Source organism: Choristoneura fumiferana, chromosome 26 (assembly GCF_025370935.1).
Source record: "Choristoneura fumiferana chromosome 26, NRCan_CFum_1, whole genome shotgun sequence".
Classification (NCBI taxonomy): Eukaryota; Metazoa; Arthropoda; class Insecta; order Lepidoptera; family Tortricidae; genus Choristoneura; species Choristoneura fumiferana.
Genome location: NC_133497.1, coordinates 3,990,664 through 4,008,782, shown reverse-complemented (window position 1 = coordinate 4,008,782; position 18,119 = coordinate 3,990,664). Strand labels below are relative to the sequence as shown.

The window sequence follows — 18,119 nt, the reverse complement described above, 5'->3', positions numbered from 1 at the left end:
GTGTTAATAGTAAGATTGTGTGAAGAATGCTTTATTTGCCATAGACAAAAAAACGAGTAGTCTGAAAAAACAATGTCAAAGTCAAAAATTATTGTTTATTTCTTATCGGAAATCTCGTAAAGTTTAGTTTATTCGTAATCTGTAAATAAATTGTTTTGTGTATGAAAACTATAGTTATTACAGTTTAAAATGAACCTAACAGAAGAAATAAGTCCTGAGTGGAAGCCGTCGCCGAATATCTGCCAATGCTGTCTTGCCGACGGGTGTTACAAAGATATTTCTTCTGAATATTATTTCTCCGGTGAAAACGAAGTTTACGAAGAAATACTGAAAGAAACTCTTAATATCCAGGTAAGTCAATAATAATACTTGACTTAAAACGCTAATAAACAGTATATTTGATTAGAAAAAGTTAATAAATCATCGAAAACCATCAAATAACAAAAAAGTTTTTTTTATTTTCCCGGTCGTCATACAAATACGATCAAAAATTCTTACAATAACTGCAACCTAAATATCTGAATCCAAGAAAAAAAACCCATAATAATCAGTTAATCGTTTAGGAGCCACTGTTTATGATGCAACAAACTGACACACAAATACACAAGTTAAAATAATAATACCCCTCTTTCGGCGCCGAGGTTTAAAAATAATACAATTTACTGAACTAAAAAGTTATTTTCTAGTCCAAATTTCTGTGATTCAATAAATATAAACAAACATTTTATATGTATTTTTCATTGTAATAAAATTTGTGTGTTTGAAATTTCAATTGTTGTTAATAATCCAGCAATACTCCATTTATTTTAATATTTGAAACTTAACGGTAAAATTTGGACACATTTTTAAAATTGTGTTAATTTCGCGCAAAGAATCTCAATCGCAGCTGCGTGATGGGCACCATGCCAAGAGGCCCACCTCTCTATTTTAATTAAAAGTTTTAGTTATTTTAATTTAATAGTAGGTAGTTTTAGTCCTATGGATATTTTGTATTTTCTTAATATTTCTTAATAAATTATTTATTTAATAGATACAGCTAATATTTTTAGTCAATTTGTGTTCGAAATACTGAGAAATGTGTGTTACAATTTGACCGTTAATTCAAACCTTAAATTAAACGGAGTATAAACAATTTTACAAAATCCCTATAAGCACATGCATTCTTGTGGAACTCATATTTCTTAAACTTAAATTGTGGCTATCATTTTTTTATTGGGCCCCCATAATAGACTTCAGAATTTTACAACTAAATATTCAATTCATCTATATTTGTTCACTTCAATCAGGTACCTAATCAGAAAAATATCAAAATGGCCCTAATTTTATTTGGAAAATAGTTTGGGCTGGGGGAGGGGGGAGGCGGTTTGGGCCACTCCTTTGTTGCCCCAAGGCCTCCAGCCCTCTAAATCCGGCCCTGATGGTGAGCAGTGAGTAGTTGTGTTGTTCTGATCTGAGGATGAAGTCTGGTTGAGTTTGAGACTTCTCAGTCAACTGTTTTATTATTTTGAGGTATGGAGTTCTAAAAATTAATTTTCATCACACTTGCTCGTAAACAGTGTCATAACATGCAGGCTACCTTGCTTGCAACCCCCCAAATAAAACCCTCGACCTTAATGCGCTTGTCATGAAACCCGTGGTCGGTAAATGAGTCAATGTGCGTTCTCATGGTGCTGCGCGAGCTGCTGCAGGACCACATGCATATGCACGCTGCGGCGCATGCTGTGGGAGGGGAGGGCAGCGCTGCCAAGAGCGCAGCCTAAGGTGTCGCCAATATTTGGAACAATTATATTTTTTCTTTTAGAAATATAAAAATTTACTCGCAAATGTGATGAAAAATATTGTATGTCGCACGGGCGGTCGGTACTAGAATTACGAACATCGACTCATTAAAGCCCTCAGTCTTCGACTTCGGGCTTCTAATAGACTCTCGTTCGTAATTCCTTATTTACCGCCCTTAACACACAATGTACTAGTGTATATGTCTTCATCAATATGCATTTATGCCGGCAGCTTCCACACCATGATGGTGTCAGGAGGCTCATCTGCGAAGACTGCATCACAAGGCTGCGGGGCTGCCAAGCATTCAAGCAGACCATACTCAAGAGTATGGCAACCCTTAATCACTATGTTAGGTTGCAAAACGATGGTGAGTTGTTGATCTTAACTAGAGATACTTACTAATTTATTGAATCAGCGTGGTACTTTGCGGAGCTCCATATCAATGAACTTTAAACAATAATGAATTTGCAATGTGTTTAAGCTGCTCCATTGCCCAACCCCAACAATCACGCACAACACTACACTGACGCGTTTCGAACTCAACCAGAGTTCATCCTCAGAGCAACACAACTGTTCACCGTGCTACCAGATGTTAGTTCTAACAAACCATACTTCACATTACGAATGCCCCACGCTGGGCGCCGCTGTTAGGTTTACGAGTCATTTTTGATTCGTTATAACTGGTAGCATGGTGAACGATTGCTTTTGCTCTGAGCATGAACTCTGGATGAGTTCGAAACGCGTCAGTGTAGTGTGGTTTTCATTCAACTCAAGATTATAAGTCAAGAACCGTCCGACTAGTTTCGATCTTCTAGGAGGTATTTTCCATGCCCCACTCTCCCCGTTGCTTGTGAGCGCAACGAGCAGCCTGCCTTTTTTTTAAATATTATATTTTAACGAGGCTTCAGTACACAAAAAGTGACTATGCCAGCCTCATGGGGGGCCTCAGATACATGTTACACTCTCTTGTGCTGGATGCAAAGGCCCGTCTGATGAACTTGTAAATCCGCATCGCTTCTTCGAAAGTGGATGACTCAGAATCACATTCACACTTCCATTCAACAGATCCATACCATCCAGATACCTGTTTCTGGTGTCCTTATTCTGATCACATTCCAGAAGAAAATGAAGGAGGTCTTCAGTCTTATTAAAACCTAAACACAAGGGTGATTGTAAACTCTCAAGCGCGCCGTTTAATTTTGTTTAACCTCTTCACTGCCAGAGTCATCCAGTCGTGACAGCCAATGGAACGCCTCACACGCCACGGTCATCTATACATGACCAACATTCAACTCGAATTAATCCTCCTGCAATGGAATTAAAAATCAAGTTGTATTGTCGCTGGTTTTCCTGTGGCGTACAGAGCACGTCACTTCGTTTGTTTTGTGGCGGTGAAGAGGTTAAACAAAATAATGACGGACCCCCCATTGGTTACCTTAGAAAATGTCTATACCTGTGTTTTCTGTACAGTCGAGTTCATAAACTTGTAAGCAAAAATTTGATCAAAAATATATCTAGACATGCTTCTACACCAATAACAATAGCCTCCTGAGCCCTCGCGTTCTTTATAAAGGACCAATTAACACTAATAATAACGGTCGAATGTACTTTATAAAGTACAAATTGTTCATTATAGAAATAGAAATATATTTTATTTGCATTAAATGTTGTAGGTACAATTATGATGGGTTGACTAAAGAATTTTAAGAATTATGAAATAACATCTAAAATAACAAGGCAGGTGAACCACGTCTAGGTCTTAAGCACTTACCCCCTTAGGCCCCTTATTCATAAAACTTAACAAGCCTATGTTAACTAACAAATGCTTTGTCCCTTTCTAACAAATACAAATGTCGAAGTGACAGATAAGGACAAACGAATTTTAGCGGCATTTTAACTAAATAGGTGATTCGATTTGTAGCATTCGAACATGGCGGATGTAGACGATATCTAATTTTGGTATTTCTGCTTCTTTGGCTTAGTTGAAGTATAATTTTGATAGTGTTTTATGCGGCGATTAACTTAACAGTGAACAGTGATCACCAAATTCTATATTGCTCTCGTGTCTGACATTTTTTAATGCGCAAGTGGTCTCCGCGTGGTTTCTGGAATTTTGCTATCAAGTTGCAAAAACTACAATCACCGTACAACATGCATAAGAAGAATATATTATCTTTAATTTAACTGACATTTGGCCCAAGCCTTATGGCCGCCATTAAGAGGAATAATAAATAAAAACTAAAATAGGTTTGATTGTCGTTTATGAATAAGGGGGTTAGTCTGTTAAAAAAAGTTAGGAGGCAATAGGAAGTTAGGAGGCTGTAGTTGTGTTGATCAAAATAATAATAATAATAAAACTCTTGATTGCCATAGTATAAACAAGTGGATACAAAATACGCATATTATAATTAGGTACAAAATAGGTCTACACCTTGACAATGGGTGCCGGTCTCAGCAAATGCTGGCTTTAGTTTCCAGCGCTGGTGTTTTCAGTCAGCCCGGACCCTTTGGCAGGGGTGGCCGTAACTAATACTAACATATTAAAAAGAAAAGTAATTAAAAGAGCGAAAAAAAAAACAACAATAAGAAAACAACTGTGTGTGTGTGCGTGTATGTGTCTGTAAGCATGCTTTGAGTGGGTAAATTGTAATGATCCCGTTGAGTTCTACGTTCTTATCTAAATAAAATCTTAAATGTTCAATCAAGAGGGGGTCCTCCTTGCCTTTGCTTCTCCAGGAGGTAAGCCTTGACTCGTTTCTTGAATGTCAACAAAGCCAAACAAATGTAAACAAAACAAAATTTTGCTCACAAGTTTAGGAACTACGTTTTAGTATCCAATAGTCATTAATTGTATTGTACATGATGTTTTCAGAAATAAAAATTGACACAGACATGCAACTGGAGGAGGTGAAAACAGAGCCGTTACAGCTGGATGTGGAATGTGGCTCCCAGTGCGCTGATGATTACCCCGATGATGCCAGTTTAGATGACGATGGTAAGAGCTTTTGTTGCCACCATTAGGCTGCATGTGCACTGACTGCAACTAGAGGGTAATGCGGAGTAGAGTTGCGGACTGAGTCTGGCGCGGCGCTAGATTAGCGGTGAGAGACATAAAGGCGTTTCACTAAAGATGTGCGAGGATGTGGTGCGAGGCATGTGTTGTTCGTGAACCAATAGGAACGCTTCATTTACCTATCCTCGCACAGCATCTCTGGTGGAAATAGCTTTTTTCTCACTCCGCACCGTCAGCGTATTTTAAACAGCGGTGTTTCCTCTCCTTAACATGCAGTATAGAGGTAACAGTTAATATCGCTTTTATAATATTAGTCTGGGTGTACCTTTGAATAGTGAATACAGCATAATGTTGAAAATGTTTCAGAAATTCTTGCTGACATAAAACTAGAATTAACAAAGATGGAGGACGTACAGCTAGAGAATGATCACTCTAAACAATTGACAAGGATCAAAAGACGCTCAAGGAAAGAATTAAAAAGGAGGATGACACTTTAGGTATGTATGGTACGCTACACATTGTACACATTTTGAAGTCTTGGCGCTTAATGGTCGTAGCTTCTATTCGCAAAAAGTAATCCTAAACCTGGCTCTATAGGTACTACGAAGTGCAAAATTCGAACTTCGTATCTTGCCGTCCCGCTCACGCTTATATTATTTAATACGAGAGTGAGAGGGACGGTACGATACGAACTTCGATATTCGTATTCGTACTAGCCGCCCCCCTGTAGCGTCAGTAGGTAGGTACAGATGTAGTGAACAACTCTTTCCGAATTTTCAAGATGGGAAGGCAATGAATTATTACCTGTAAGTTATTATTTATTTAAAGGAGAACCAACAGCTTATAAAACAATATGATTATGAAAATAGTGACACATAGCCACTGATGTATTAAACTGTAGATACACATTGCCAAACAAAATCCCATCAAAGAATGTCGAACTGTTTATTTGTTTGTGTAACAAATAAAATCATCACCCACACAAATTAATTAAAAGAATACGTGACGAAATTTGAACTAGTCTTTACTAGTTACAGTTGAATTTCGCTAGCGGCCATATTCCACAATTAATAAAATATTTACGTGTGCGTAGAAACACCGATCCCACCACACAAACAAATAGAAAGATACGTGACGAAATTTGACCTAGTCTTTACTCTATTACAGTTGAATTTCGCTAGCGGCAAAACTCCACAACGCTTGACACTTGACAGCTAACTCCACAATTTCACATACGCATGCTCGAATATGAATGTAAGCCTTATCAGAAAAGGCAGAGGGATTAATTCACTTGCTACATTGAAGGCGACGTTGCAAGATTGCTTGGATGAGTTTGACGTTTCTTAAGACGGACGAATTCAGGTTGTAGAACAAAGAATGCATTCGGACTTTCGGAGAGGACTTTTGTAATAAAAAGTTTTTGTCAATTAAATTAAAAATAATTAAAAGGTAACTTTTAAGCTAATTTTCTTTAGTCCAAATGTTTACCGTTTTCGAGATAATCTATATACAGCCGGATTAAGACTATTTGATGCCTTAAGCAATGCACGCCTATGCCCACCCCCTTATCGATATTTTAAATAAGTATTTATTACGACGAAATATTATACTTATGAAATACGATAGAGATTATGGAGAGCACGAGCGAGCGGATTTTCAAACAGCCTTACCTTTATGTGCTAACAAAAAAAAATTGTTTCTGTTTATGGTGCCCCAAGACGTGATGCCCTAAGCAATTGCTTAATTTGCTATGGCAATCCGGCACTGTCTATATATATAAATTAAAATAATAAACTGACTAACTGACTGTTGATATATCAACGCACACCCCAAAACGCTGCACCTAGAGACCTACTTTATGCCCCTGGTTACCGAAGTACTCGTCAAGACGACAAACGAGTCCAACTCGATGTGGTCGTGTCGTTTATCACAGAGTTCCCATGGTCACCCGCTAGCTTTATCATCAGATCAACTCCATGTTATAATAATATTGCATTGTCATCGGATTTAAGTATACATGCGTCTAAAATTTCAGCTCAATCGGTTGAAGATATCCACTTCAAATTTGAGTTGAAAGATTCCACCCGAGCAAACATAGTTACATTACACTGCGAATAAATATAATGCTTGTAATAAGTTTTTGTTAAAATTTAATTTTTAATACAAGCTTTTTGCCGAATGTACTTTTGTTGACTGTACTTGAATTGTCGTCTAAACTACATATCTGTACCAAATTTCAAGTCGGCACTATTAACTATTGAGGAGTTCCCTCCTGCAGAGACGATTTTGACAAAACCACCAAGTTGTCACTACCAGATTATTATATTGTCACCAAATTTACATAAGTATGCCAAATTTCAAGTCGATCGGACCACTGGAAGTGTGTCAAATTTAGCTTCCAAGATTTGACCCAAACAAACAATAAATAAATAAATAAGCAAACAGGGCAAGCTACAGAAAAGCTTCTAAAATATCGCCGAAATGTAAGCACTTGTGCATGTATTTCGAATAAAAAACAATTTGAATTCTCATCCTCCTTGGTTCTGGCTGTTTGCTTCTAAAACCATTGCCAGCGCACGCCGCGCGCAGCTCAAAAAAAATTGCAGGCTGTCTGTCAGCACAGTTCATTCGCGGAAATTCGGCGGACTTCGTATATTGTGTAATTAAATAATAAGAAGCTCGACTAGTGTCAATAAATTGTAAACTGTATTATAAACCTTGTAAACAGTTAAAATACTTAGTATGATTTTTAGTGTAAAAAACAATAGGTAAACATAGTGATTAATACGGTGTAGATTTGGCGAGCGCTTTATCAAACTTGGCTTCATTGAGGTTTGTGGTTCATAAATTGCTTTATTAATTTTGCACAAAAACGAATAAACCACACAGTCAGACAGTCAGTACATTATATTATCGAAGCTTTATAAAACATAATTAAAATCGCAAACTTCAAGGTAAATATTCAAACGACATAGGTACCCGTTGCTAGGACTCGGTAAATAAAATAGAGTGACGGCAACTCCACTACACTTTTGTTCCATGTTCTGTGTTTTCTGTTTCGTTTACTGATATGCTTCCTGAGCGTGTGACAAAGACAAGGCATTTGTCAATGTTGTGGAATTCTGGCAACGTTTATCTTTTAATTAGCAATTTAGAAATGGCTTTAAAATTAATTTAAATCAATATTTCTCTCTGATTATTAGAATTTAATAGAAAAAACAACAAATACTCGCTGAAAGTATGATATTCCATCAGATTTTTTCTGTTTTCGCGAGTGATTTTTGCACTTTTTAAGACGCACGTGGGCATCGTTACGCTTGCACTGACAACAACGTATTGAGAAAAAAGAAGGCACATTTACCAAAGTGGCGCTCATTTGGCTCGGACATATTCAGACGCGCGACTGTGGATCTACAGTTAATACATCAGTGCACATAGCCAATTACAGGATCTCACAGATAGTCTCAAAATACAAGTTATTATGATCAGCATATCCTCTTTCCCCAGTTCCTCTTGTTTGTACCTAATATTAAAAAATTAATGTCCGACCGAACTGTTTTTCCGAAGGTTCGGTTCTGATTATAGTTTCGGCCGAAACCGGAACCGAACCTTTTATAGACGTGATTAAAACGTTGAATAATGATAATGAAACATCTCGCTGGCCTAATATTACAGGGTTCTATGTTTCACTTTTATCAAATAGAAATGATTTGATTGATTGATCGATTTTAATATTGTCATAGTGACACTGGGTCTAAATTAAAGTACCCTTAAAAAGTATGATATCTATCTATAAGTTTCGGCGCGGCCAAAAGGTTCGGCCGTATTTTGGCCGACCGTTGGCCGGAACATGATTTTTAGGCCGAAACTGGCCGAAACCGAAACTTCAGTCGGACACTAAAAAAAAATTTGCTTCCAGACAAGTGTGATCGTAAAGAAGACTGGTCCAAAATAGCAGAGAGACGAGGTAACGGTCCGATTTTGAGAGAGAACTCGTTGAAACTCCTAGCCAACTCAACCATGTGCGTTTTCCAATGGAACAAGAGCAGATACCGTTGTTTCTGCTGCAAAGAACCTTTCTCTGACATAAATATGCTGAAACAACACACAAACAACACGCATACATTAGAAAATATAAAGAAAAAGATAATTCTACAACAAAACCGTCTAGTTAAAGTCGAAGTATCAAGCTTATATTGCAAAATTTGCAACCATCCCTCCCACAATTTGGGGGATTTAAGAGACCATCTAACAACACATGATATAACCTTCGATTTAAAAGAAGATTTACTAGTGCCATTTAAAATCGAAACTAACTTACAATGCCAAATATGCTCGGAGAACTTTACAGTGTTCCGACTACTGAACATGCATATGAACAAACATTATCAAAAACAAGTGTGCCATATATGCGGCGCAGCGTTTTCAAATTTAGTGTTCCTGAATCTACATAAAACTAGGTCGCATCGTCCGTTGCGTTGTAAAGAATGCGACGAGCAATTCAATAACAAAATAGACAAGAAACACCACGAAATGAACGTGCATAACATCAAATATGAGAGAAAGCTTCGGTTCCCTTGCCCATATTGTTCTGATAGATTTTTCCAAGAGAACTTTCGAGTTCTACACTTAGTTGAAAAACATGGTCTGCCGAAGCCAGACCACAAGTGTTTGGTGTGCGAAAAATCTTTCGTAACTAAATCTTTGTGTAATAATCATATGAAAAACGTGCATATGAAGGAGAAGAATCATGAATGTGATGTGTGCCATAACCTCTTTTATACTAAGTCGGATGTGGCGAGGCATAGAGTAACGCATACGGGGGAGAAAAGGTTTTCATGTACGCTTTGCAGCAATCTGTTTGCCACTAAGGATTCTTTGAGGCGCCATATGAAAAGGACTCATGTTGGGATGCATTAAATGTATATGTAAAAACTATTGTAGTTTTAATGTACCTAACTATAAACAATTCATTATCATCATCATCATCCCAGCCTATATACGTCCCACTGCTGGGCACAGGCCTCCTCACAAAATGGGCCGTAGTTCCCATGTGGACATTACCAAAATAACGCCTGATTCCATAAATACCTATGTTTTTTTAACGCGATATGATACGGTATTTGACAAATCCTGAATTTGCCATAATTCTATATATATATTATTATGAAGCGACGTTGACATGATATAAAAATAAAACTAATGTTAATATGTAAAACACGATTTTATTTACACTTTACAATATTTTAACAATATATTTACAAATGCTAAAACATAATCAATGTTAAAATCTCCGGCTATTGTTTTAACCAGTGGCGTAGCGTGGACATGAGCTGCCCAGGGCGGAAGAAAAAAGGTGCCGCCCTCTTAGGTTTTAAAAACTAAGATATTAGTAAAGGGCGGATGATGAATGCAATATGGTGACGAAAGCATAAGATGGATAAGACTTAAGCTTCGATTAATATTTTTTTACAAAAATGTATAGAAATTTGAGTGATGGTGATAATGTTTCTAATAATGGTGGAGTATCATTTTACGAATACACACCTCTTACATCTGTAGATGTAAAGATGTAATTTTCCCTACATAAGTGGATAGGGAACTATAAAAGAATTGCACTGAAAATATGTAATACATAATGTCTTAAACTTTCATGCTTTTCACTCATAGTTAAAATACCACGCACAGGACTTATCACGCTAACAGACACGAGTAATATTTACCTCGACGTTTCGGCAACATTACAGTGGCCGTGGTCACGAGTAGACTGACTGATTGACTGTAGTCTACTCGTGAGTCGTGTAATGTTGCCGAAACGTCGAGGTAAATATTACTCGTGTGTGTTAGCGTGATAAGTCCTGTGCGTGGTATTTTGACTAATACATGCTTTGTGTAATACATGTAGAAAAAAATACGATTATTTACTACAACAATAAAATTATCTACCTATTTTTCAATTATGTTCTCTTTTTTAAACCAATTGTAGTCATATCCATATTACGTATATCGTTCGGCATGATTTTGACGTAAATTGCATCCGTCATCCGCCTACTGATCATTAGAAGAATAAAGGGGAGGCTATTGCCTTGCAGTACCACACAAAATACGTGAAATAAAAAAAAATATGTCGTTACTGTAGAAAAAATTCCAATAATTATTAGCTAGATATTATTTATTATGAAAACTTGCCGCCACCCCTTCCCCCCCTCAAATTGTTACCCGGGGCGCATCCCCCCGCCCCCACTACGCTACGCCATTGGTTTTAACTTACTTGTATGTAACTATGTAGGTATGTTTAATATCCTTGTGCCCCGTACATAACCAGCACATGAAGAGGCCAAATCGATCAATTTATCTACAACGCGCAAGCCGAGAGAGCGAAGCGAGCGTGCCACGGTAGCGACCGGCGAAGTACCAGGACCTACTACGAAGTGCAAAATTCGAACTTTCTGTCATGCCGTCCGCTGATGGTTATATTATTTAATAGTGAGAGGCACGGTGCGAGACGAACTTCGACTTTCGAATTCGTAGTAGCCCCCCGCCCCCCCCCCGACCTAATCGAGTAAGGATATGTACGAGGAACTAGAGGTTTAATAAATAGTTTTTAAATTTCATTTTGGGCCTAATATTACGCCCTCATACTTAGGTCAAAAGGCAGTATCTCAAAAAAAAAAGTTTTGAGTTGTTTATACCATCGTGTAGCTTAAGATATTCTGCATCAAATCAAGTACGTATTAGTGTTTTTTTTTTGAAGTACCGCCTTTTTCCTTAAGAGTGCAATATTGATAAAATACGATTCTGCCATTCTATTGCATTCGGGTTGCATACCTTCTGAATTTAAAAAAATAATGTTTTATGAAAATGTTTCGAAACAGTAAAAAATTATGCTTTAAAATGCCCAAGGGACGTTTTTATAGGCATCAGTAAGAATTTTGACCTATATGGCTTACGCTAGCCGGCGCGGGTGCATCGCGGGTGCAGCAGGGCTACTACGAAACTCGAAGTTCGTATCGTACCGTCCCTCTCGCTCTCGTATTAAATAGTGTAAATGTCAGAGGGATCGCACGACACGAACTTCGAGTTTCGAGTTTCGTAGTAGCCCTGCAGGTACAATCCTACGCACGCGACGCGCGCAGTTAGCGCTGCTCGTACTGTTGTTCTACAGGCGTCCACCCGCTCCGTGCTAACCGCGTCCACCCGCTCCGTGCTAACCGCGTCAGCTAGCATAGACCCTTAGACTCATAATGTCATAATAGCCTTATCAATACCTCATGCGTCAATTTCTTCCAATTCTATAGCAACATCATCATCAAACAAGCTCCCATCCATTCTCCTTCCGTGCCGATTCTTCAAATGTTTACTCAACGAATACTTCATTTTGAATTTACACACACAAAAATTACACGAATAAGGCTTGACTTCTATATCTGTGTGCGTGCGTCTTATATGCTTCTTCATACCATGTGCGGTAAAGAAACTCATGTCACAAATTTTACAAACGTGATTCCTCTCAGCGTTATGAATTCTCCGAACATGTAATTTCAAGTTGTTTGGTGTCAAAAAAGTCTTCAAACAAATATTGCAGGTCGCTATAGGCCTCTTAGCACCGTGCATCTGATAGTTATGCTCTTTCAACAAATATGAATATCTAAATATCAAATTGCATTGCGTGCACGTCCGCTTATTCGGCTTCAAACCAACTTTAACTTCTTCCTTGCACTCGCACTTTTCTTTATCCACACATTTCTTACACTTCCTTAAATGTACGATCCTTTTGTGTATGTCTAGATTTTTAAAATTAATATACGCAGCTCCGCATATCTCGCAGACGTAGTTGGGGAAATGTGAATTCATATGCATGCTCAGAAAGGCGAATGTATTGCAAATCAATCCGCATATAGCACAATTCAGTCCATTTTCAAGCTTAAACGGTATCAACAAATGCCCAGCATCGCTGAAAGTGAACTCATGTATTAGAGTGAGATGTTCTTGCAATTCCTTCAAACTTTCGCATGGTTCTAAGCATCTGTTGCAATGGAGATTTGAAATTTCAGCTTTTTTGTAAGCGAGACCAGTCACCGGATTGATTTTTATCACCAACTCTTTGGTGTGCGAGTGAGTTTTTGAATGCTCTTTTAGTTCGTCCATGTTTCTGTAGGTTTCATAGCAGTAGAAGCAGCCGAATTTGGCTCGACCGGCTTTGAATAAGCACATGTTGGAGTTCCTGATAAGTTTCAGTGTGTCAGTGCGCATGTCTATGTGGGATTGGGTTATTTCTGGTCTCTTCTTTACATTGAGTTTCTCTTTCTTCGGCCTTGTTCCTGGAATTGGAATTTGTTTTGGTGAAATTGGGAAAAAATTGGCCAAGTGAGACTCGGACTCGCGCATGGAGGGTTCCGTACATCTCTAAATAATAGGAAGTGAGGGAGTTTCAAAGAAAAAATCTGATTTACAAATATATGTTTGTTGGTAAAATAAAGGTCAATAAACGCGAAGATTATGAAAAGCTTCATGAAAAAATGCTACTTGATACGTATACGAACAATTAAATTTGCGATCTTGAAAAACCGCGATGTAAAAAGATGCTTGTGTGAAAATTACATATAAAGTCCAAATAAAGCGCTATTTCATTGCAAATACGATGAATTAGTTAGGGTTATCTGTTATCTGCAAAAAAATCTGGTTTGAATTTAACTGACAGTTGTAGTTTTTTTGTTTAGCCCCTTTAGGCAAATATCATTATTTAAATTTAATTATCAAACAGGCAGTTGAAGGCAACTGATAGGTGCCTGTATCTAGCTGTTCCTTGGTCTTTATTTGTATTATTTTTACTGTTAATGTGTTAGTCTAACCAGTTCTTAAATTGATTCACTTTCTCTGCTGAGACTATGCATTCTCGTGTACAAGTTTTCATACTAAATCTACTCAGCATATTAACTTTTATAAGCTTACTAGCTTTTGCCTGCGGCTTCGCCCGCGTGGAATTCGGCTATCGCGTGCTGTTCCCTCGGGAACTGTGCATTTTTCCGGGATTAAAAGTAGCCATGCCAAACACGTCGATCCGTCGCTCCGTTTTGACGTGAAAGACGGACAAACATACAAACACATACACTTTCACATTCATAATATTAGTATGGATCTCATAGGAATGAGTATGAGTATTCTATGGCTAACGAACACGACCTGTCATTTTGTCGCATCTAAATCTAAAAGGGCGCTAAAGGCATGACTCGCCCGGGGCACCTAGATGGCCAAGACCGGCCTGAATAATCTTTTGGTTATAGAAAACTTAATACTTACGCCTCTTTTTCCTCTCGCCCTTCGATTCCTGCGAAGCGAGGATGTTGTTCGCCAGATCGGTCATCACTTCCAAGTCACCGCCTTCTGTCTTTGTGTCCAGGCTAATAATGTAGATCGCTTCTGAAACAACAAGCATCAAAATGTTTAAGGCGTATATATATCTAGACTAGTGTTTACCCGCGGCTTTGCACGCGTTAATCATTAGATCCAGCAGCTGAAATGAAATTTTGGGTTTTTTTAAGAATCCCGCGAGAATTCCCGAAAATTAAATCGTGGTGGCAGAAGTACCGTTTGTGGCCACTGTACCTTTCATGGCCATTAATTTTTTAAATATACGTTTGAAATAAAGCTATAATAGGTAATAATTTCATTATAAACTTTATTCGTTTCAGTATAAACTTTTGAAAACTCACTAAACATATTATTTTGATACTATAACTTTTTATATACGACTGCAAATGTCAACTGCCAAAAACGGGCTTAAGGTGGCCAAAACCGGTAATTCTGCCCTACATTAAAAACGGTTGTTGTTACCAGATTTTATCCCAATCCCGTGGGAATATCAGAATAAAAGTGGCCTATGTTTTATTCCAGATGTCCAGCTATCTACCCAAACCATACCAAATTTCATCAGCCGTTTCAGCGTGAAGGTGTAACAAAAACTCACTCACTCACAAACTTTAAATTAGGAAGTAGGATTAGATTATCAGAAAATATTCCACATATTTCATCTTTTGCCAATTTTCAAGAATCGTGGGTTCAGACCCAGGCTCGCATACAGAGTATTCAAAAATTCATTTGCAAAATTACATTCGAAATTTGCCATGAGGTTTACCATGAAGGAACACATCATGAGGAAACCTGAACAAATCTCCGACACAATTCTATGGTGTGTGTAAAGTTCCCAATCCGCACTGGGCCCGCGTAGTAACTACGGCCCAAGCCCTCTCATTATGAGAGGAGGCCTGTGCCCAGCAGTGGGACGTATACAGGCTCAGATAATTTACTTACCCTCGTCATCATTGTTTTCTCCGAGATCAAAATTGAATCCTTCATAGTTTATTTCACATTCCAATTCCTGGACGTCTTCATTTACTTCATCTTGTTTAATTTCATTTATTGTTTGTGTTGCATCAAGCAACTCATAATCTGAAACTATAAAACAACATTTACAATCTTTTATTTAACTTGCCCTATTAGTATGAGTTTTTTTTTTATTAATTGCTATTTATTATGAAATGAAAGTTATGTATTTTTAGGGTTCCGGAGCCAAAATGGCAAAAACGGAACCCTTATAGTTTTGCCATGTCTGTTGGTCTGTCTGTCTGTCCGTCCGCGGCTTTGCTCAGGGACTATCAATGCTAGAAAGCTGTAATTTTGCACGAATATGTATGTAAACTATGCCGGCAAAATGGTAGAATAAAAATTTTAAAAATTTTTTTTTAGTGTACCAGCCATAGACGTAAAGTGGGGGTGATTTTTTTTTCTCATCCAACCTTGTAGTGTGGGGTATCGTTGGATAGGTTTTTTAAAATCATTAGGGGGTTGCTAAAACGATTTTTCGATTCAGTGATGTGTTTGCAAAATATTCAACTTTAAAGTGCAAATTTTCATTAAAATTAGAGTCAAATCGAGCCCCCCCCCAAAATCTCGTAATGGTGGGTGGTAAATTTGAAAAAAATTTGATATGAATATCACTGGTAAAACTAAAACTATATATAAACTTTATCATAAGAAAAGAAATAGCAGTCTGTGTATAAAATATATCTAAACTATGGAAGATTCACATATAAAATACGAAATATATTAGAAAAAATACTTATTTTTTTCGTAATGGTTTCGTAAGTTTTCTCAAACTTATGGCTCCACATACCCCTGTTAAAGTTTCTAGACAACAGCGAAAGCAGCGAAATACCTTCTTCCTCCAGCTTCATCTGGTTCCGCAGGCTCTGTGCAATGGTCTTTCCAGCGTCAACCACCTGTTTCTTGAACTGTGCAGCATCGCGGAGCCTCGCAATGCATTCATCACATATCTGACAAGTGCCCCCTATGTCTTCATAGGATATCTGTAAAACATCCCCACTAATTATACAGCTAAAGGCTTCCTTTCCATCTTATGATGCACAAGAGACGAATAGACAAAATAAGAAATGAAGAATTACGAACCAAAACAGGGTTGATAGATGTGACTCATAAAATTAAAAAGGCTAAATGGAAGTGGGCCGGGCAAGTCATGCGAGGTCCAGATAATTGGAGTAAACTTGTAACCGCATGGTATCCAAGAGATGGGAAAAGGAACAAGGGAAGGCAATTTCGTCCCTGGGAAGACGAAATAGCCGGAGCGGCTGGCAGAACATGGGCGAGAGTAGCTGCATGCGAGAGGCATTGGAGACTGCTGGGGGAGGCCTTTGCCAACAGGCACACAGATACTGAAGACTGAATGGGGAAAAAAAATATATATATATGTATTATGATTTAAGTATTTTGTATGTTTGCATCTGAATAAAGAGGCTTAATAAATAAATAAATAAAAAAAGGCTTTCTTTATCATCATCATGATCATCCCAGCTTGTACTATTTGTATGAAAAAAACCGGGGAAGTGCGAGTCGGACTCGCGCACAAAGGGATCCGTGCCATTATCTGTACAACATTAGACATTAGCAAAAACGGCAAAAAAAAAACATGTTTGTTGTATAGGAGCGCCCCTTAAATAATTATTTTATTCTGTTTTTAGTATTTGTTGATATAGCAGCCACAGTATTACATAATCTGTGAAAATTTCAAGTGTCTAGAGCTATTACAGCTCAAGAGATAGATCCCTGTGACAGACGGACAGACAGACAGTGGAGTCTCAGTAATAGGGTCCCGTTGGCAAATCTAAAGAATCCATTATTTTTCAAAGTTGCAGAACTGATGTTGTTTAGTTTGACAAGCACAATCTATATTTTAATTACAATCTATACTTTATTTGTGTTACAGGCCACAGTCAGTATAGGTCCCACTGCTGGGCACAGGCCTCCTCTCAGAATGAGAGGGCTTGGGTCATAGTTCCGACGCAGGCCCAGTGCGGATTGGGAACTTCACACACACCATTGAATTGTTTCACTGGTCTATACAGGTTTCCTCACGACGTTTTCCTTCACTTTAAGGCTCGGCGCAGCTTTGTGCAAACATGTTTGGAACACTTTTACACATCATCAATGAGTGTAATAATATTAAACAATGTAAGGAAGCAGCAAATAAGTCATAACCACAATGATTTACTAGCCCTAGTGAAAAGATAAAAATGAGTTGGTAAAAAACATTATTTCACATAAATATTAAAGGCTAGTCTTCTCACAAACATTCTGAATGAATATTTCTCAATAAGATAGCGTGTATAATCGTAATAAGACCGAAAAACTTACAAAAATATTGAAAGTGTCTAACAGCATATCAGAGTATACTTCTGTGTGGCCATTTTCTTCGTACGCTCCCGAGATGTCTTTATCACAACCGACGGCTAAACAACAACGGCAAATATCTAATTGCTTCATCTTGAATTAGACGCGGAAAAACATTATCATTTTTATTTGTTTTATTATAAAATATTCAGTGACAGTCGTTCGCCGCCATTGCAGAGTAGTATTTCCATGTCCTTAACAATAGAATAGATAGAAGCCATGTCACTTAGAATTTTATTTTTTATATTACATCACAAGTTACTAGCAAAATAACTGAATATTTCTATTTTACTCGTCATTATATATGTTCTAAACAAAAAAGTGGATATTTAAATAAAATAGGTCACTTCAGAAAGTGCACATTTTTTCAATTACAAAAATATGACTATGAAATGTCACAATTCGAGAAAAACAAGCCACGTGGAATTATGTCCAATCAAAAGTAAGCTCGTTTCGAATAACCAATGAAAATAAAGCTTGATTTTTAAGCGACATCTATTGGTTAATATTCTACCGTTCCAAGCCGCATGTACAGAAGTTTTTCTACTCGTCATCACAATATGGCGCTAGTAGCATGGTGATG

The 18,119-nt window shown here is 37.7% G+C and overlaps 3 protein-coding genes and 1 long non-coding RNA gene across 5 annotated transcripts; 3 read left to right on the top strand and 1 right to left on the bottom strand.

The window, feature by feature from the left end:
• Nucleotides 1–79: 79 nt before the first annotated feature.
• Nucleotides 80–8,800, top strand: LOC141442927 (uncharacterized). 2 transcript variants are annotated; one of them, XM_074108117.1, is made up of 5 exons: nucleotides 80–351; nucleotides 2,011–2,146; nucleotides 4,670–4,774; nucleotides 5,159–5,289; nucleotides 8,712–8,800. In XM_074108117.1, the coding sequence occupies exons 1-4, from the start codon at nucleotides 190–192 to the stop codon at nucleotides 5,287–5,289; spliced, it is 534 nt and encodes a 177-aa protein (XP_073964218.1). In that variant the 5' UTR covers nucleotides 80–189; the 3' UTR covers nucleotides 8,712–8,800. The 2 variants fall into 2 exon arrangements, with proteins under 2 accessions (XP_073964218.1, XP_073964217.1); XM_074108116.1 differs by having other exon boundaries at nucleotides 87–351; nucleotides 4,652–4,774.
• LOC141442930 (uncharacterized) lies at nucleotides 3,565–4,518 on the top strand. The gene is made up of 2 exons (XR_012452991.1): nucleotides 3,565–3,684; nucleotides 4,027–4,518. It is a non-coding gene; the product is annotated as an uncharacterized lncRNA (long non-coding RNA).
• LOC141443041 (uncharacterized) lies at nucleotides 7,863–9,728 on the top strand. Its single transcript, XM_074108259.1, has 2 exons — nucleotides 7,863–7,875; nucleotides 8,712–9,728. Exons 1-2 carry the CDS (start codon nucleotides 7,863–7,865, stop codon nucleotides 9,710–9,712), a joined length of 1,014 nt encoding a protein of 337 aa, XP_073964360.1. The 3' UTR covers nucleotides 9,713–9,728.
• A 2,250-nt stretch (nucleotides 9,729–11,978) lies between these two features.
• LOC141442916 (uncharacterized) lies at nucleotides 11,979–18,026 on the bottom strand. Its single transcript, XM_074108100.1, has 5 exons — nucleotides 17,501–18,026; nucleotides 16,008–16,158; nucleotides 15,104–15,247; nucleotides 14,093–14,212; nucleotides 11,979–13,113 (listed from the first exon to the last, which is right to left on the bottom strand). Exons 1-5 carry the CDS (start codon nucleotides 17,627–17,629, stop codon nucleotides 12,062–12,064), a joined length of 1,596 nt encoding a protein of 531 aa, XP_073964201.1. The 5' UTR covers nucleotides 17,630–18,026; the 3' UTR covers nucleotides 11,979–12,061.
• Nucleotides 18,027–18,119: the final 93 nt, after the last annotated feature.